Source organism: Pleuronectes platessa, chromosome 11 (assembly GCF_947347685.1).
Source record: "Pleuronectes platessa chromosome 11, fPlePla1.1, whole genome shotgun sequence".
Lineage (NCBI taxonomy): Eukaryota > Metazoa > Chordata > Actinopteri > Pleuronectiformes > Pleuronectidae > Pleuronectes > Pleuronectes platessa.
Genome location: NC_070636.1, coordinates 3,395,605 through 3,417,215, shown reverse-complemented (window position 1 = coordinate 3,417,215; position 21,611 = coordinate 3,395,605). Strand labels below are relative to the sequence as shown.

Here is a 21,611-nt window from a genome sequence, read left to right as displayed (position 1 = left end):
TGGAGATTCTTTATTTACCAGCAGTGAGTTATTACCAACATGAACAGGATCCCAGTGAATTGCTGGAGGATTATGATGGGAAGGATAATGGCATTGGACAGGATGTTGGTTCATCACGATTAAAGACGTTCTGTTTCGATGCTCAGGTAAACACTTTATCGTTTATTGAATTATATGTGTTGTGTGAGCTTCCGGAAGTAAAACATCTCTTTGTCTCATAGATCTCATGACATTTTTAAAGACATCAACATCTTCCAGGAAGTTATAGAGACAAACTGTCCTAAACACGATATCAAGGTCCCTCCTGTAAAGATGCTTGACTAATCAGGACGTTTCATCTTATTTTTATAGCATTAAATGTCCAATTAAAACCAAACTTACCATAAAATAAATAATCGACGTGTACTTTGACTTTTTAGCTTAGATTAGGTGCGGTTTCTTTTTACATACTGCAGCCAGCCACCGGGGGGCGGTCAAGAATCTATTTCCGAAACTAACAACAAATCACAGCCATGTACAAACGAATGTAGAGAGTCAGATCCAAGAGATATGTTTCTAAGAAAATTGCCAATTTGACCTGTATTGATTATCCTTTATTTCTTGTATGGTCTCTATAATGATGAAAAACAGCTTAGCAGACTGGATTTCCTTAACTCGGATGACGGATGGAGCCGGGTTTACTTCTTTACTTCAAGCAAAACTCAAATCTAATTGCAGAAACTGAAAAAATCTGACAATGAATGTTGAACTAAACCATCTTTATGCGATAACCCCCCCCCGCTGCCACTCTCTCCATGCAGCTCAGGACAGAGTCTGAAAACCCTCAGTGAATCCTGTTTGACTGAAACCTTTCACATCTTGCAGGGCAAACACTCGTGAGCAGGAAGGAGGACGCTCAGAGCCCGAGGCAGCAGCAACAGCCCATCATGGTTGAGTGGGGAGAAAAAACACCATGTGCATCTCGATAAAAGAGCAGGACCGGACTCTTTTCAGAGCCCTTTAGCTTTGCAACCACGGAGCACTCATGTTGAAAAATAAATTCCCTGCAAGGTCTCGCGTGGGGGCCACAGAAATGTTCTATCTCAGGCTTTAGTGGATGAGTTCTGTGATGTTGACGTCCTCCTCCGTCTGCGGCCACAGGAGCTGGAGCTGGCAGGGTTCATTTTAAAACCACCTCAGCCATCATCTCACACCTTGTTCTTCCCTCTCTCTCCTCCTGCTAATGGACGCTGACTTTCTAATCTCACGAGCTGTCAGAGTTCAGAGCGGCTAAAGTTCGTCAGTTCAGTCTTTAGCGGAGTTAAGCAACGTATGAAAACGCTCCCTGGCTGCGTGAATGATGGATGAGACGGCTTTCATTGACATGTCTGACTGTGATGAAGGGAGCTCTTCCTCTTCTGTGGAGCAGACGTGGAGAGTGGAAGTGGGACAGAGTTTAAACGCCTCAGGGCAGCCGGGGCACTTTTATGCCAGAATTATGTTTATGTGACCTAGTGAAGCAGAATGGATGAAGCATCACGGCTCCATTGAACAACAGTTATCGTGGATGTTACCACAAACTCTGAGAACATGGTGATAATTCCATCACTTAGACAGAAGGGCAAAAAGAGAAAGAAAGAAACCAGGGTAGCATCATCGATAACATCAATAATCAAATCCTGACGTTTTTTCCAAGATTTAAAAAATGAAAAGAATTCAAATTAAACAACAATTCCTGTCTGTCATCAGCAGTGCTCCAGAGCAATTCTGCTTTCATTTAATTTCAAATAATAAAGATTTTCATAATAAGACACATTACAGAGGGAAACCGTGATCCATGCTCAGCCTCCCTTACTGTAATTGACCCAATTCACACATCCTGTCGTCCTCAGGGATGTTTTTAAATCGACCGACATCGAAGGACTGAAGAAGGATTCTGTTCTCAGCAGCTAAACACCCTCGACTTTCTAAAGGCCTCGGTTTGCTGTTACATAAGAGTCAGTGCTATAAATGTGTTCAAGCTGCATGATAAATCATTTCTATGAAGTAATTTGGCCTCCTCAGAAACAGCTTGAAGCTTTTTAGGCAACATGGAGCTCTGTTCTCTGCTGTTTTACATTCTTTAAACCTCCCTGAAGCATCCAGTTCAATACAGGAGAGAAAAAACACTCAGGCAGATCTTTTATGAGACAGTCGAGGTGTTTCTCTTTCAAACTCAGCCTCAGTCCTGCTGCGAGGAGACAAACATCGCTCTGGGTGATGAAATCTGTCTCGACCTCGACCTCACCCTGTGTCGACTGTTCTGGAACTGTGAATGATCCGGGTCCTGGAAAGTTCACACACCATCGGGGTCAAAGGTCACATCTCTACTACGGCTTTAACCTAGAAGTGCAATCAACTGTGTGCAATGACAATAAAGACTCTATCTATCTATCTATCTATCTTTCTATCTATCTATCTATCTATCTATCTCTCTATCTATTTTTCTATCTATCTATCTATCTATCTATCTGTCTGTCTGTCTGTCTGTCTGTCTATCTATCTATCTATCTATCTATCTATCTACCTACCTACCTATCTATCTATCTATCTATCTATCTACCTTTTTATCCATCTATCTATCTATCTATCTATCTACCTTTTTATCCATCTATCTGTCTATCTATCTATCTATCTATCTATCTATCTATCTATCTATCCATCCATCCTTCTATCTATCTCTCTCTCTCTCTCTCTCTCTCTCTCTCTCTATCTATCTATCTACAGTGTCTTGCATAAGTATTCACCCCCTTTGGACTTTTCTACATTTTGTCATGGTATAACCACAGATTAAAATTTATTTCATCGTGAGTTTATGTAATGGACCAACACATTAAGTGCATCATTTGGAAGTGGGGGGAAATATTACATGGATTTCACAATTATTTACAAATGAAAATCTGAAAAGTGTGGAGTGCATATGTATTCACCCCCTTTACTGTGAAACCCCTAACAAAGATCTGGTGCGACCAATTGCATTCACAAGTCACATTTGCAAGTCACATAATTAGTAAATAGGGTCCACCTGTCTGCAATTTAATCTCAGAATAAATACACCTGTTCTGTGACGGACTCAGAGTTTGTTGGAGATCATTACTGAACAAACAGCATCATGAAGACCAAGGAGATCACCAAACAGGTCAGGGATAAAGTTGTGGAGAAATATGAAGCAGGGTTAGGTTATAAAAAAATATCCAGAGCTTTGAACATCTCTCTGAGCACCATCAAATCCATCATAAGAAAATGGAAAGAATATGGCACAACCGCAAACCTACCAAGAGGAGGCCGTCCACCCAAACTGAAGAGTCGGACAAGGAGAAAATGAATCAGAGAAGCAGCCAGGAGGCCCATGGTTACTCTGGGGGAGTTGCAGAGATCCACAGCTGAGGTGGGAGAATCTGTCCACAGGACAACTATTAGTCGTCTACTCCACAAATCTGGCCTTTATGGAAGAGTGGCAAGAAGAAAGCCATTGTTGAAAGGTATCCATAAAAAATCCCGTTTGGAGTTTGCCAGAAGCCATGTGGGAGACACAGCAAACATGTGGAAGAAGGTGCTCTGGTCAGATGAGACCAAAATTGAACTTTTTGGCCTCAATGCAAAACGCTATGTGTGGCGAAAACCCAACACTGCCCATCACCCTGAGCACACCATCCCAACAGTGAAACATGGTGGTGGTAGCATCATGCTGTGGGGATGCCCTCTCTTCAGCAGGTACAGGGAAACTGGTCAGAATAGAGGGAAAGATGGATGGAGCCAAATACAGGGAAATCCTTGAAGAAGATCTGATGCAGTCTGCAAAAGACTTGAGACTGGGGCGGAGGTTCATCTTCCAGCAGGACAATGACCCTAAACATACAGCCAGAGCTACAAAGGAATGGTTTGCATTAAAGAATGTTAATGTCTTAAAATGGCCCAGTCAAAGCCCAGACCTCAATCCAATAGAGAATCTATGGCAAGACTTGAAGATTGCGGTTCACAGACGGTCTCCATCCAATCTGACTGAGCTTCATCTTTTTTGCCAAGAAGAATGGACAAACCTTTCCATCTCTAGATGTGCAAAGCTGTTAGAGACATACCCCAAAAGACTTGCAGCTGTAATTGCAGCGAAAGGGGGTTCTACCAAGTATTGACACAGGGGGGTGAATACTTATGCACCCAACAGATGTCAACTTTTTTGTTCTCATTATTGTTTGTGTCACAATAAAATGTATTTTGCACCTCCAAAGTACTATGCATGTTTTGTTGATCAAACGGGAAAAAGTTTATTTAAGTCTATTTGAATTCCAGTTAGTAACAGTACATAATGGGAAAAAGTCCAAGGGGGTGAATACTTATGCAAGGCACTGTATCTATCTATCTATCCATCCATCCATCCATCCATCCTTCTATCTATCTATCTATCTGTCTGTCTGTCTGTCTGTCTCCCTACCTATCCTTCTATCTATCTATCTATCTATCTAAGAGTCCAGTTGCATCTCCAGAATAAACCAATGACCATTTTAAGAATCGGTTGAGAATCTTTATCTCTTTCCTGCAGGTTTCTGAGCTTCGACTGAGCTCATCGTTGAATTCTACATCTCTCCTGCCCGTCTATAAAGCTGTAAAAGGTCTGGTTATTATTAGCTGGATTCAGACACACGTCCTTTTGACTCCGTCCTTTCAAGGATTAAGTCAAAAGCTGGCGAAGCTGCTTTTACCCCCCCAGCTGCTGGAATTGACAGATGACACAAGACAACTTTTTCTTTAAGCCTTTGGGTTTTATTTTGATTATATCTTATATTTTGTGGGTATTTGACTGTCAGGGTTACATGTCTTATCTTTATGAACTATATTTTTGTATTCCATTCAATCTACTCTTGTGCTTTTTCATATGAAGCTATATCTGCTGTGTATCACTGTTCATCTCTGTTCATCTCTGTTCATCTCTTCTCTTCTCATCTCTTCTCTTCTCTTCTCTTCTCATCTCATTTCATTTTATTTCTTCTATTCTCTTCTCATCTCTTCTCATTTCATCTCATCTCATCTCATCTCATTTCATTTTATTTCATCTGTTCTCTTCTCTTCTCTTCTCTTCTCTTCTCTTCTCTTCTCTTCTCATCTCATCTCATTTTATTTCATCTGTTCTCATCTCATCTCATCTCTTCTCTTCTCTTCTCTTCTCTTCTCTCATTTCATTTTATTTCATCTGTTCTCTTCTCATCTCATTTCATTTTATTTCATCTGTTCTCTTCTCTTCTCTTCTCTTCTCTTCTCTTCTCTTCTCATTTCATCTCTTCTCTTCTCTTCTCATCTCATCTCATCTCATTTAATCTCTTCTCTTCTCTTCTCTTCTCTTCTCATTTAATCTCTTCTCATTTTATCTATTCTCTCATCCCTCTTTTCCCTTCTTTGCGTCGCTCAGTGTCGTTGACTTCATGTTTGTTCTCTGAAAGGTCATCAGCACGTTGTCGACAGCAGGACGCCGCCTCTATCTTTAATTAATTGAGGAGAGAACATGGAGGGCAGAAAATGTGTGATAATTAATTTGGTGGATTTGTCAAGTGAATGGTCTGAATGAGGCTGCGTCACATTCGCCTATAATGAAGAACTCTAGAAACACAGTCAATGAAAAACCAAGTGTCTCAAGGGCAGACGTTTGGAAACATGGTTTTATTGTCAATGAATAAATTATGTGCCGGAGCACAATCGCACTGAGGAGCTTCGGAGGCTCGTGTTTTTTCCTCTTCAACCTGTAACCTTTCTTTTCTCTAAAATGTCAAATCTGCCGGGGCGTCTGAGCCACGGGCGGCCGCTGCTTTACTGGGAAACACACAGACGACCGAAAGCCGGTTTCTTTTCACGACCACTGAAAGGTCAGACTGCCAACGCAGGTCATGTGACACGGTGGTGGCGGTGGCGGCGTTGGAGGCGGTGATGCGTCCGACCATCTGCTCAGACACGGCTGTTTCTGATCTGAGAAATATTATCACTGTTTTTTTATGTACCTACCAAAACGCAGTTCATAATTTTCCCTGTTTAAAATGTGAGTAAGCTGCTTTAGTTATTTTTAAGGATACAAAGTTATCAAACGTTATAATAATGACTCACAGAGGTTTCATTACTGTACTTTCATGTTTGTAGGAAAGCTTTACCTTCATTTAACCTTTAATTTAATCCATTTGACATATGATAGATTGTTTATAACTTTAAATCACATTGTTTCATAAATAACACAACCATTATATGTGCACAAATATTAAATCTGAATACAAAGACATTAAATGACAATGTAATAAAAGGCAGATATTTATAAAGTAGTAATTACAAAATAAGTATTTAATTGGAAAAACACACAAGAATGCCATTACATCTGTTAACAACTACATTACAGTCAGTTATAAATAATTTATAGTTGTGAGGTACTTTAGCCCTTTAGCAGCTGCATCATTAAAGAGATGTAATGCATCAATAATTAAAATCTAATTATATCATATATGTCACTCTGGAATGGCCCCTTCTGCATTATGAGTACTTCTACTCTTAGTACTTAGAGTATTTTTTCATGTTAATGCTTTTGTAGTTTTACGTGTGAATAATTTAAAGAAGGATTTCATGTAAACTCAGTAAACTTAAGTAAACACCATGCACCTGAAGTGACTCTGCATTGTGACGTGTTCTATTCAAACTGCAGGAGAATGGAGTGAGAAATATTGACCTGATTTTACCCCGTGACTTCCTGAGTGAGCTGCTTTCCACTGAAATATGATGATTGACTTGACCTGAAATGTGCAGCTGGATTAGTCGTGAATTTAATACAGTGAAACGATGTCTGTGTATCACGGCGTCTGTCATATCACAGCCTCCTGAATTACATGGAGAGATTTGATTTGTTCGTGTTTTATCCCTGATTATGAAAAAACTAGAAGAACAGAGCAGTCCTTAATGGAGAATGGTTTAATATCCACATTACGCATCACACATACACAATCACAACAAACCCTCTGATGCTCGAGTGTCCTGGATATTTACATTTGACTCATCTCTGTACAAACCTCTAATAAAGGTGATCTACGACAGTGCAAATATTCAAAGTAGATTATCTACAGTAGAAACATCTGTAACATCAAAACACGAGAGTGTACAAGTTCATTTTACATCTAATCAACCTCACGACAGCAAACAGGCCACTACAGCCTTTCAACGAGGGTCTGCACTGTGGGTCAACAAACTAGAAACCGGCTGAGAAGTTGAGGTCTTCTAACAAAAGACACTTTCACGTCTGACTCTCTACTACAGCATCTTCTCCTCTCTCTCCCACGGGACCGGGTCCTGCTCCTCCTCGACGTGCGTATTCCTGCGCCCCGTCCAGAAGTGCTCCACGTCCGGGAAGGTCTTGTCCTGCTCCCCGGGGACCGCGTTGGCGACGGCGTTGGCTCCCGACTCCGCTCCGTTCCCCTCCGTTTTTGGACACCTGTTGATCCTGGGGATGTTCCTGGAGTTTCTGCAGGTGGCGACGAACCAGATGGTGACCAATCCTTCGCGCACATCGTCGTACATGGTCATTAAGATCACCGGAGAGAAGGAGCTGCATGCGTAAAGGAGCACTTGCGCAAAGATGATCAGACCCACAGGAGGTTTGTTGTAGCCGAGCCTCGTCCAGGTGAATGTCCCCAACTCCGGCAGCAGCATGAGCCCGAGTGCGCTGCTCAGACACAGTAAAACCAGGGTGACCTTGCTCTGCTGCCGCGGGCTGGGTGCGTGGTTCACCGCAGCGTGCAGAGTCTTGGTGTAGTAGGCAAGCGTAAAGATGACCGGCACCAAAAAGGTCGCCGTTGGGTAAATCTTATAGAACAAACTCATGAAGTCAGACGCGCACGCTGGCGTTACGGCGACACAGATGGTGTCGCGGCCATACGGCTGCAAAGACGCAAAGAGCATCTGCGGAATCGGAACCATCATGGCCACAATCCAGATACACGCCAGGGCTCCGTGGATCCACGTCGGGCCGTGCGGGGCCCCCGTGGCGGCGCAGGGGACCAGCGTGTGCTTGGCTCTTGTGGAGACCGCGAGGATTAAAGTTTTGGCGACCACGCACGAGTGCTGGAACCAGTCGGAGGTGCTGCACACGAAGCTCCCCAGGGTCCAGGTCTGCTTGTAGTAGGTGACGGCGCGCACCGGGGCGCACAGCAGCAGGATCACCAAGTCCGTGGAGGCCAAGGAGGCGAGGAGCGCCTTCACCTCGGAGCCTCTTCCGTTCCTGAAGTCTCGGATGAAAATCAGCAGCACGAGCAGGTTCCCGACAGCCCCGGACACACAGATCCCGATCAGCAGGACCGGCACGGCTGTTCTGGTGTCCTCCCCCTGGAGAAGTTGCACTCCTCCAACGAAATCAAAAGAGGAGACGTTCGCTGCTCGATTCGAATCCATGTCTGAAAAGTTCCAACTCCTCGAAGTGAAAAAAATGTTGTGATAAAATCAAATGAAAAAGTCTGTTGTTTATCTTTGTTCCACTTTGTGTGTTTTTTCTTCTGTAAAGTCCCGGAGATGGAAAAACGACGGAGGAGCTGTCCAGCGCGTCTCGGTGCTGAAACGCATCTAATGGGGTCGCGATCGCTTCAGCAAGTGTGTGCGCAGACCGGCAGGTAGGCTATTTCAAGTGCTGCCATTTAGCATCGTCAACCACTCACGTCATGTTGTCAGTGAGCACGGCTCCAGGCTGCAGCCAGCCCAAATGTGAGCGCAGCGGGATGTGATTTACATTCAGCAGCTCAGAGGGAATCAGGGGCGGCTGCTGCGTCGAGTCAGAGGGGACCGGAGTTTACTGACGCTTCTTTTCTTTTAGTCATCTCTTTAGATCCCAAAACGCTGACTTCAATATGGAAAAACCAGCAACAGATGGCGCGTGGTGCCGCCATATGCAATGTTTTAATAATAATCACACCACAAGAACTGGAGTGTGGCTGGAAGGCATGCAACTGCTCAATGGGGACAGAAACCATTTACTTTGATTATTAATGATTCTTAATTTCATCCTCAATCTGTTTATACTTGCGAAAATAATAAGTATGGTTGTAATTGATGCCAACAATTCCCCCAGATTTGCAAACTGACAGAATTAAGAAAACAACATCTTGAATTTTGTCCAAGGCAAGTTTTAATCTCTTTAATTGTTGTGTATTGTTGTGGTCAAACTTAGTATCTAAGGTACAACGCTGAACTTTTATAGTGTATTCAAGTTTTTAGAGTGTTTTGAAATACATTCAAAGTCAGTAAGTGTCTTAATTCACTGCATGCAGATGACCAGAAGCACATCATAGCTACTTAAGTAGGTTTATATAACTGGAGTCTGTTTATTGACTTTTCTGTGCCCCTTCTTTGTGCATCCGCAACAATTATGTTTCACTGTTTATCATTATTCAACTAGAGACTTTATTTGAAAGTAAAACATAACATTGAGCATTTATTAATGAGATAATGAGATAAGATGCAGTTTACAGCTGATTTATTAGCAGTAAGTAGAGATGTAAGCTGATCTGATCCTGATCCTCTTGATGTAATCAGGATCATGCATATGAAAGTATTGATTCACCGTCAATTAAACCATTAGTTACAATTCATAAACTTTATAAAATTCACCTCATTAGAAAGAAACACCCGAAGTAAATGTGTTGTAGCATGGACCCATGAATTGGTGTATCACATGTTTATTTAACATGTTCTGTACTTTGGAAATAACAACTTGGGCCACAAATAAACTTGAATTAACCACATTGTGTCTTGTTTTACTGGGCGTATTCACAAAGCAGTTAATTTATTCATATATGAACAAACAAAAATAGACTTAATTTCACGCCACTCATCCGGCTGAAGCCCTGGCCCTGATGCCGGAGAGCCGACTGCACCGGAGAGTGTTTACTCGACTTGAAGAGCATCCGGATGGTGAAGGGGAGGGAGGGGGTGGAGGGGGGGGGGGGGGGGGGGGGTGAAGGTGGTGGTGGTGGTAATGCAAATGTTGTCACCTCCTCCAAGAGGGTTGGTTGCTAGGAGACGGGTAGCACCATCGCAGTATGGGGTTGGGGAGACGTGAGAGATACGGATGGAGCGAGTGGGTTTAAAGTGACTCTGGAGCTCCAGATCTAATGAATGAAGAGCCGCGACCTCGGTGTGATTTCAGAGGTAGAGAAAGACTCCGGTGGTATTTAGAGGGATGAAAGCACGAGCGGGGGGGGCTGCCCTCGCAGTGTGCAGCAATCAGGGATAATTGATGTGTCGTGGATTGTGCACGGCTAAGAATACGAGCAGTTCCCTCTGATTTCCCTGCAGGAGAACCACCAGTGCAGCGTGATTACAACAATACAAACCCGCAGTTCCTTTCACAGATGTACTTTTGACTTATAAGGTTCTAAGCGGAAGAGACCTGCATGTTGCATCATAATGCATCAAAAAGTACAAACTGTAAACTATAATGTACTGGGAGGTAAACTGTATCTGAGGCTGAGGAAAAAGTCATAATAAGTGTCGGGCAGTTGAAACTCCGGCCTGATGATGGTGCTGTTCAAAGGTTTGATCAAAGTCTGGAGGGTTGATCCTCTGGGGACCACAAATGTCTGGTTAACATTCTATCACAATAAAAACAATATTGTTGGTGGTAAATTGATCAATACATGAGTGAATCTAAATGAATGCTTCAATGCACAATGCTGTTGTTGTTGTTGTTGTTGTTGTTGTTGTTGTAAGTTTGGTTCCCGTCACTTAACAGAAGTTTACCTGTAGTGAGGTTATAAATGTGTCAGACTCTAATTAACGGGATTTATTGTGTTGAACACAGAACTTAAATCTAAAAAGATGAGGACAACACTTCCTTGGAATCAACAAAAAATGTATTTGTGACCTGCTGACATGACTTTGAACTCTTAGTCCTGATATGAATGAATGAAATGAGTAAGCGTGCATTGAGAAACTCTTCAAATCATGTGAGGGGGAGCAAACAAGATCTTCTCCTCCTGAGATGTTTTCATTCTGTCAATCACGAGCTCTGTTAACTTCTAAAAGACGCTTTAATGTTCTGTTATCTTCTTCCACCAGTCATCTTGAACCTGAACCGTTTCTCAACCGGGGTTTTCTGAGGATGAAGGAGTCTGAAATCCTCGGGCTCTTTCAACCCAGACCAGCTGAGACACAAGAGCTAATGTCCGTATGGTTTTCTTTTTTTCCTCCCTGCCTCCACCGGCCACTCCGGTCTACACTGCATCAGTATTGTATGAGAGTTAGATCCCTGATAGTCCCCCCCCCCCCCCCCCCCCAGGCTTCTGCCGAGCCAGCGACACACATAGTAGCAGTAAAGAAAGACGGAGAGAAGGGTCGGGGGAGTTTTTAGTACACAAACAAAAAACCCAAAGACTTACTAACTGGGCTCCAGTAATGTTCCCTTTTGGAGACGACCCGGAGTAGAAACAAAGCAGAAGTGGTTTTTCCACCATGGGGACGTCTGGCCTTATACAAGCCCAGCTTGCCAGGACAAATGTCCGTCTCCGGATCCCTTGATGTGGAAAAGCTTTTTACAGAATCAAAGAGAAAAGCAAACGCTGCTGTTTTGTAATAAGCGTCATTCACGAGGATCAAAGTTGAGACCAGGGGACGAGGTTTCCTCAGGTGACCGCCCACATGAGTCACCGGCTCCTCCATATTGATGTTAGTTCTCACAAGTGGAGAAGCGATTAGCAATTGGCTGTTGATGTGTTGCGACCCGGCCTTCATGTGGAGAGTGACTCCTTTCAAGTCCCCCCCCCCCCGTCCCCCTGCCCCCCCCGTGCCCCCGTGCCCCCCCGCCCGCCACATGGAGAGTGACTGCCGCTCCTGTAGTTGACGAGATTGACAGTTGCCAGGACAACCTGTGGATGGAGAGCACTTGACTCCGAGACGCTCGAGATGGATTTCACCTCCTCCACGGTTCTAATTTCCCAGCGTGTGTGAATGAACGTGTTGTTGGTTTGTGACGAGCTGCAGGGAAACATTAAAATCTTCATCACTGTTTGTGTTCATTTGATTCAGGCGTCACGCAAAGGGAGAAATGAGTCCCTTCGGCAAAAGGGCAGACTCCCCCCCGCCTGCAGAATAGCAAATAATTAATGTCAGACCTTTTTTTTTTCCCTTATACAGTGTGTGTTTGTTTGTGTGTGTGTGTGTGTGTGTGTGTGTGTGTGTGTGTGGCAGGGGGAGCTGGTTAATATGAAGGCTTTTATTTTTTCCTTCTCTAATCACAAAATCAAAGACATAAACAAAGACAGGTGACTGGGAATGTGGTGTCAACACTTATAGATTATCGGTTATGGGTTTAGTGAATATCATTCCAGCTTTTTAATGATTACTGGTGTAACGCTGCTTTTCTATGCAGATGAATGTGAGCTCTGTGGTGCAGCCCGCTGTGCCCCCCCCCCCCCCCCCCCCCCCCCGCCGCCTGCTGTCACCACTGATCCAGGCTCGGACAGTGACGGCTTATTACACGTCACATTTAATAAAAGCTTTTTGAGCAGCAAACCCAAGGAATACAGTTATCTCTCCAATATCCAGAGTAATGTGACAAACTTCACAGACACAGACGACAGATGATGCTACTTTGATATTTCATTCTCGTCGTGTTTTGCTTTCACTTCTTTAGTTGCTCTTCTGAATCTTATTTTACACATAAAGATTATTACATCAGTCGTATTATATGTGATGGGTTTAAATAACCTCAGATATTTGGAACAGCTCAAATAATTGAATGAGTTAAACTCCCCTTCACAATTAAACAATAAGAACTCGTATAAATGAAAAAGTCTTTGGATCATCTCATCTTGGGCCAGTGTGTTGTGTGAAATTATAAAATAAATCTATATTACAGGTTTAAGTCGAGTTAGACGTTAAAATGTTGTTGTAATAGTCAAATAAAATAATAAATAATAAATAACAACATATCACAGACAAAACAGTGACTATTTCGTATTTTACATCATGGTACAGAAGTAAAGTCATTAGAGCGACATTAATAAATAATATTAACACTGAGAAAGGAACATTTCTGCTCAAGTATGACATAAAAAGAATGTTTGATTTCCATAATAAAAGGTAAAGAATCTCAGCAGAGACTTTTAAGATACTGGTAAATGAGTGGATTTTATAATGGAGACATTCAGGGTGACAGATCGTGACAGTCAGAACACTGAGAGGTTCACTGGGCTTCAGACCTGATCTATAGAACCACTGATAGAAGAGCGCCACCATGTGACGGAAACCCTTCACCACAGCATCCCAGCTCTTTCCTCTGAATATTTCATCATTTCAAGTTTGACATGAGATGAAAAAAAACACGATTCACAGCAGCATGATGTTTGGATTCATTTACAGGGCGTCTGATTTTCCTTTTAACTTTCAAAACATCTTCTTTTTAATCCCATAATATGACAATTTGAGCAATATTGCACAAAAATGCAAAAACTGAATCATAAACCGACATATAACCCACAATATGATGTGTTGTCTGCTGGTAAATAAGCTTTTTCTTTGTATGATTAGATCACTTTATTATGTTCAGCTAATTAAAACTTATATTAATCTAGTGTTTGAGTTTCAAAGGATATTTCTTTGCTTTAGAAACATCTCTTAACAAAATCCTCAGGATCTCACTTCCTGTAAAACTGGCTGTTGTTGCAGTACCAACATCTCACCAGCAGGAGGCGACACATGAAGTATTGTGTGACCGAGGCCAAAGCATTTCCGCCTCTCAGCCACTAGATGGAGACCTTCACTCACAAGTGGATTTGAAAACAGTCGCTTGACACACGGAACACAGGAGGACACAGGAATTTGAATTTGAATTGTATTGAACCGAGAGATTTTACCGGAACCAGTTTACTGCACTGAACTGGTTTCAATGGGAAAAATGTAGTTTACAAAAGTCTTATTAAGAGATTGTGTTTTGACATCAGCAATCACCTTCGCCTGACCCTCAATCACCCACAATGCAACGTGGCTGCACAACAGAAAGTGAGCTCACCAGAAGGTCAGTGGTTCCATCCCGTCAGTGTGCCAAAGTGCCGCTGGGCAAGATGCTAAAAATTGCCCCTGACATCTGACAGTGTGTGAACATGGTGTGTGATGTAGCTTGAACTGTGAAATGCTTTGAGTGGTCGATAATACTAGAAGAACCACGTTTATCATCCATGTTTTTAAGTTGAATATGAAGTTATATGTTGCATATTTTCACAATTTGTTCAGCCATTGACTTTATCGTGTGATATGCACCCGTACATGATCTTGAATTACCCACAGTTACAATCTCCACGTCTCAAGAGGTTGATTACTTCCTAACGTCCGTCTGATAAAATCCTGAAAGCTCCACCAGGTGTTGGTGTGACTCCGTCTGGTTCCTTCATTTTCCTGAAAATAGATACTGCTTCTTGGATTTAGTGTCATAAACATTCAGCTCAACTGGCAGCTTGTTGCACATTCAACCAATCAGAGGCCAGGAGCTATTCGCCGTCATTATTAGTCCTAATTAAGCCTCTGCAATTAAACTATAGAGCTGCTCGACTGTAGAAACACACACAAGTGTTTCATGGCTGCAACTGCACCAAGAAAAAAATAATCACTCAATCCTGGTTTGTGGTAGAAAGGAGTGAAAAACAATGATCATCTAAATCTTTCTTATTATCAATAAATCAAAAAACGATTAATGTGTCTACGAACATGACCCCCCCCCCCCCCCCCACCCTAAACACACACTACAGCACCAGACGTGTACAAACCCACAGCTGTAAATATTCCACAACAAAATCACAATGTACTTAGTGACAGACATTAAAATACTAGTATATATGTGTTTATGTACCTGATTTGAAAGTATTCTGTGTTTCACTTGAATAACTTCAGCGAGTGTGACAGAACTAAACCACATTTAATGTCGAAACAAAGATCTGGAGACGCTCACAAAATAAATGTGATCCACATGTCTGCTAAAAAATAATTAAATGTAATTAGTACAAATGTGTCTTTCATGGTATTTTTAAGAAACTGGTGAAAGAGAAGAAAAGCAGCAGCAGCCGTCTATGTGTCTGTTTGTGGACGACTGTATTATAACCACACAAACACACACACAAACACACACACACACACAAGCACACGGTCGAACTGATTAAAGTTTCAGTTTTAATGCACACAATAAGAAACCAAATGTGTTTTGTTTATGTGCCCGTGCTGAGGGGGGGGGGGGGGGGGGGGGGGCTGTTTTCTATTTAATCTAGATGACTTGTATGTTCTCGCCTCTATGCACACAAGGCCCCGCTAATCTTGTTCTCCATCGGCCCCTGTGCATAATGAAAAGGGGCTTATCGCGATGCTGGCCCCGGGGTGACGTCGACTTTCTCCATTTCCGCCGAGAATAAGGTGAACGCCACTTAAACCACGTGACCGGCGGAAATCTCCCGGGACCCGTAGGTGCCATCGCCGCCTGGAATGGGAACAATAACTCGGAGAGAATAAAAAATGAAGAGTTCAATTGGGAAGCGATTAAAATGAATAGAAGCTTTGACTAGATAAGAGACATACCATTTCCTCATCTATTTAACATTCATTGAATTGAATAATCCGGTCTTATTATCGTAAATAGTCTGCATATTTACCCTGAATATGCTAATTTATGTTTGCTGCGAGCGCTCTGCGACTTAATAATTTTTTCATCACTATATGCATATCTCTGTCTTTCTCCTATAGCTGTTTTCTAAAGAGGAGTGGAGAGAGAGAGAGAGAGAGAGAGAGAGAGAGAGAGAGAGAGAGAGAGAGAGAGAGAGAGAGGGAGGGCGAGAGATGAACACAGTTATATAGTGCTCGATGTTTCTGTAACTTTTCTATTCACCCCCCCCCCCCCCCCTGCACTTTGCCCAGGGCCAAGCCAGTTACATTTCAATCAAAAGATTCATTGTAAAGTCATTATCCCAAACTAGGCCCCGATAATTGGCTGTCATTCTGCATAGTTTTGGCGCTCGGGCTCCAGGGCGAATGACTGTGTTCTTATCTTTCACTTTTAAGGAAAAATAATGGACAATTTATCACCAATCTTCCGCGGGGAAATAATAACAAGTTAAATGTCACCCTCTGTGTCGCGCCTTCCAAACGAGGCGGTGTCGCTCTGGGCCCTCCACTGATCACTGGCTGACCTGTCCTCTTCAAAGTGAAGGCACGGCGGCAGGAGGACGAACTGCTGAACACTAAAGTCCTCTGAGACACGTAAATACACACGTAATGGGATTTATAAAAACTGTTTCTTCTGTTTTCTAGATTTGTTTCTTTCTGGAGGGTTTTTAACGCTGCATGGATTTCAACATGTTTGTATTTAAAACGGCAATAAGTGATTTATCTTTAAAACCAACACTGACACAATTACATTTTTTGTGTTTTTTGTGTGTGTTTTGTGTTTCTAGCTAAGTATCAATTTCTTTATACATGAAAATAGAAAAACTGAAACTTCTCTACTGGCATTGGTGGGGGGTGTAAAAGCTTTATTTGAGATATTTGTAATTTTCAGTCCTTCAAGTGTTGGAAACGTTATCAACATGCTTACTCTCGATTCTCACATAGACTCATTCGGACATTCTACCCAGGGCCCCTCTGGAAAAGTTCCTGAAAATCTCCAGAGCAATTCAAAAATGCAGAGGAATGTAGATCAGTTAAAAAAGACCTTGAAGTCTTTAAAAAGAACAGAGTTTATCTCCGATATTCAGCGGGAAACCTTTAAAATATTGAAGAATTCTAAACAACAGCTTGGTGGATTTGTTACAGCTGCAGCTCTTCTGGTTCAGGAAGCAGAGGATCATGGGTAGTAGCCACACATCGACAGACTCCAGAGCAGCTTTCACAACAAAGCATTCGAGTTTCAGAGGGACAAAGTCGAATCCCAACCAGAACACAACCAACTGACGTCACCAGGAGCCGCAGCTGTCACCTCCTATTGTTGTGTTTTCATTGAAGACCTCCATCTTCTCCTCCTCTGCCTCTGACTCAGGCAGCAGTGACCCTGTCGGCTGCCCGGGGCCTCATCAGCAAACAATCTGAGAGTAAATGGCCGAGTGAGCTCTGGACATCAGCAGAGGACGACACTCATTCCCATTCGTTTATGGGATTAGGCGGCTGTGGCCGGTCGAGGCCGGATGACTCGTTTGGCATTCAGAGGCAACTGTGGCCACGAAGAGGCTGTTTGAACGAGGGATCAATTATCAATCAGTGGACAGGCGGCGGGGAGAGGAGAGGGTGTGTGGGTGTGTGTGTGTGTGTGTGTGTGGGGGGGGGATTAACAAAGCCATACGAGTGGTGTTGACAAACAAACCTCAGAGATCCTGTCAATGAATGCACACGGACAAACGCCTTTGGCTTTGACACTGGCCACTGCAGAAGCTCAGGTCCGGGTCTCGTGGGCAGATTAGAGGCGTCTGTGTCTGATGAGCGCCCCCCCCCCCCCCCCCCACGGCTTCATCTCACTCTGTCAACAACACAAATCACACTTTCAGAAACACATCTGCACCTAAAACCGCCCTGTGCATTTATATGTTGTTTAATGATGTCATAATTACACTGGTGTGAGTGAAACAACGACAGTGTGTGTCTGTGTGTGTGTGTGTGTGTGTGTGTGTGTGTTTGTGTGTGTGTGTGTGTGTGTGTATGTGTGTGTCTGTGTTGTTGTCACGACATCAGCTCCAGGTGCTGCTCAGTGAGGTTGAGGTTATAATTAATCTGGAATCAATTAAAAACAATCGGTGAATGAATTTTACACAAACGACTCCTGGATTAAAACATTGAAACATTATATTGTTGTTATAAATTAATATTAATATAATAATGTGCTTTAAATCAGCATTCATGGTCTCAGACTTCGTCCTGTAGATGTTTAATTGTTGTGCAAAAGAAAAATATGTAATTCAGATATATCTCCAAATGCTCATTTATCGGATCGGATATTAAATAAGTCAGTCAGAATGAGAAGTTTCACCAATTCTTTTGATTGTTGATAATTAATATTATTTATTTAATGAAGCCAACTGAGACATAAGAGGCATAAAACAAGTTTGAGGTTATGAAGTCATGAACTCTGCATATGTGACACTGTTATTGTTCAGAATATTAACTGATCTTTTGAAAGAAGCACATATCTGAGATACATAAAGATGTTTACATAGTATATAGATATAGATATATAGACTAAGGGTTTGTTCTTGTGGTACATTTGTTGTATTCATGTATGTTTGTGTCTCCTAAAATGATTGTAATGTTTGGATTTAGCTATTATTATTATTATAATTAGCAGCAGTAGTAGTAGTAGTAGTATATACATGTGTCTGAATATTTGTTTGTTTCTGCATTTTTCTACTCGTATGATATTTCAGGCAGAAAACAAAATGATGGAACAACCTGTTAAATAATTAAAAAATACATTGAAAAATCATAAAAGTCATAAAACACATGACAGAGAACAGCATTAAGATAAATCAGTTTAAAAATGGAGTAATAGAAGCTTTTATGTTTTCATGTATTTATATCTTTTAAATGTTGTTTTCCGTCTCATATTTAACCATGAGAATATTTTAATAAATCAACTGATGTCAACGACATAGAATTGAACAAGTGCAAGTAAATCAATCTGTTACTTTAGCTGCTCTAAAGGTTAAAGTCCAGATTACGAAAGATTAGTTTTTATTCATTTTGTAATGATATTCACGACGCTCACTCGATCAGATGAAGCCGACAGGTCATAGGTTTTTACATCTGTTATTCCAAAAGCAAACACACAAGCCACTGAGCCTCTTCACTGAGCACAAGTGCAACAGTCGAGCTTGAACTGGACCAAATGCTCCTGTTTGCTGATGCTAATGTGACAGAATGAAGGTCTCACGCTCCCACGGTGGGGATGAGACATTGTTCCCCGGCGAGTGCATCAATAGCAGCGGTCAGTGTGTCGGTTTGGAGGGCAGGTTGAAGGTCGCTGGGCCTCCGAGAGCAAACACACACCTTCATAATCCTGACCTTCTTCTTCTTTGCTCCCGCGGCCGCCACGAGTTGACCGTGACGGCTAAGAACCGCCGGGACGCCTCGGGCACGTTTGGGGCGAGCGCCTCAAAGTCAGGGCTGAAGACAGACAGGGGAGGGGGGGGGGGCTGCAGTGAAGGATCATGGGAAGTAAACCTGAGGATGAGTTTTTTTAAATTCTATATAAGAAGTGACGTGTAAGAAAACAACACAAACATTTGGTTTATAATCTTTTTCTCATGAGGCGGTGAAAGAAAATCTTTACACGCGAACTGAAGAACGATGAAGCTTCAAATCGATGAGCTGCAGTTTTTCTCCTTTGTTCAATTCAATAAATGATGTTGTTGTTGTTGTTGACTCCCAGGAAATAAAGAAATAACTGTATTTCTACCCCTGGTAATTAACCGAGGTCTAATGTGATATTTTATCATAAATATATCGGTTGTTTCGTAAATGGACGACGTAAAAGTGGAGCCAAAGCGTCTTGATCGCCCCCTAGTGGTTGGCTGCAGTATAGGTCACAAACCCTACCTCCTCCATCTCAACGATCACACATTTTGATCCTTCAAATGAATTTAGGAGGTTTCCATCACTCTGATCTTTCCTCAAGTGTTCATGTTTCTGATAAATTGGGTTTTCAATTCGTTATTTGAAGATATAGAAATTGGGTGAATTTGTTTCAAGATGGCGACGTTCATCCCCCGAATGTTTTGGCTTCATTTCTGGGTAATGGGACAAAGTGGACACGCGTCTTCCATCTTTATTTTGTGTTTTTAAAGTGTCACACTTTCATTTGAGCTCTTCTTATTGAACTAACTTGCTGTAAATGTTCTGAAAGTTTGATCTGAAAACAGGAGCCAGTTTACAAATATCTCTCTTTGATGAATGAGTGAGACTGAATGAAGATTTGTATGAACTTTTGCAACAGAGAAAGTAAAAGTTCACATAAATTTCCTGCTTATTGATCACATGTGTTCCTAGTTCAACATTCATCGTGTTTCCTTGACTCCAGAGTTTTGTGAACTTCTTCTTTCAAATGCCAAATTAGTTCTGGAGAAAGATCCTCCGAGCTTTAGTCTATCTGATGCACGTCAGTTTAGAAAAGGAGGTTCCACATTGCTCAATCAGTAAAATGAAATATTCATGTAGTTTCTGTGTAATTTCTTGGATGTGAAGTGTTTCCTGTTTGTGGCATTTTAGTCCCACACAGATCATCTGTCTCTGAATCAGCTCTGACAGAACGGTGACGTCTTCATGAAAGTGTCTGTAGGTGGCGCTGTGTGTTGTCCTGATGAGCCACGTCTTCCTCTTCACTTCTGCTTTTTCAAAAATGAATAACTTTCAATTTAGAATCTGTGGACACTGATTTTTCCTTTCGGACTCCAACCTGCAGGTGAAGATAATTTTAAAAGAACAAACCTTTCAAGGTAAACATTTCACGTGAGGCACATGAACTTGTTTTAAAGATTTAGCTGTAGACACTGAACAGATTGTGTTTCCTCCTCCTCATGTGTGACGTGGTTCCCTGCTCTCCAGACGTCTCTCTCAGACACACACTCCGTCCCGAGGAGGTCACGCTGCTCCTCTGCCCTCATGACCTGCAGGGGGTCAACGAGAGCAGCTTTACAAATCCTGACTTTATAAAAAACACTGGGAGAAGGTCCTCATGGGAATTAACCCTACCCGGGCAACCCCAAACAGTAAATTACAGGGGGCTTACATGATTTCTGAGTTCCCCGGGGACATCAAACAGTCGCCCTGCTCGCTCCACTTTAGATCTGCTCCTCTCTTTTGTTCCACTGTATTAGCTCAATCCCTTAAAGACTGCAGGGAGGCTGCTCGGGCTCCGTAACAGCTTCTCTCTCTCTCTCTCTCTCTGTCTGTAGGAATCACATCACTTCATCTAGACGCACGTTGATGAGCAGAGACTTAACTGATCAAATACATCCCACGTGTTAATACAACCTGAAAACGAAGGGATGATCCAGAACAAATCCAGAGCAGATGCTGATCCAAACCTTTGTTGTGAGTGTTCTTCATGCTGTTAAGTTTATGTTCTCATCCTTCTGCATTTATTAGTTTGGCTCTGTGACACTAAATTAACAAACAGAAATCTAATAAAAGCGATACCACAAATAAAAGCAAACAAAACAACACAACAACAACAGAGAATCTAAATATTAAGTCATAACAGAATGAATAAAAGATTAAGACACAAAAAGTGTTACAGAAATTCACTTTATCTATAATAAATTCAGTCTTTCAGCCTCATATCTGACAGATTTCTTCTTGTAAAACCAATAAATTATTTTTATTCTGTTATCTATTGCAGTTTAGTTGTGTGCAAAAGTAATTTCTAGGAGTAGAAGCTGAAACTCCCTCATCTTCAGTCGACATTTTTCTGTTGTGCATAAATATTTTTCGGTACCAAACCACAGCGCGGCACCAAATGGAGAAGGTCCAACCTCCAGCCGCTCTGGATCCATTTAGATTCATATGAGATCAAGATCATCTCATGATGGTCATTTAGGGATTTGACTGGAAAAGACAGTGAAGAG

General features: G+C 42.1%; 1 protein-coding gene across 1 annotated transcript; it reads right to left on the bottom strand.

Moving 5' to 3' along the window:
• Positions 1-7,290: 7,290 nt before the first annotated feature.
• Positions 7,291-8,427, bottom strand: LOC128451108 (G-protein coupled receptor 151). Its single transcript, XM_053434878.1, has one exon. It carries the CDS (start codon positions 8,425-8,427, stop codon positions 7,291-7,293), a length of 1,137 nt encoding a protein of 378 aa, XP_053290853.1.
• Between the last annotated feature and the right edge of the window lie 13,184 nt (positions 8,428-21,611).

Excerpts from the sequence above, each read along its gene's own strand:
- LOC128451108 (XM_053434878.1), bottom strand. The coding sequence starts at position 8,427 with ATGGATTCGAATCGAGCAGCGAACGTCTCCTCTTTTGATTTCGTTGGA.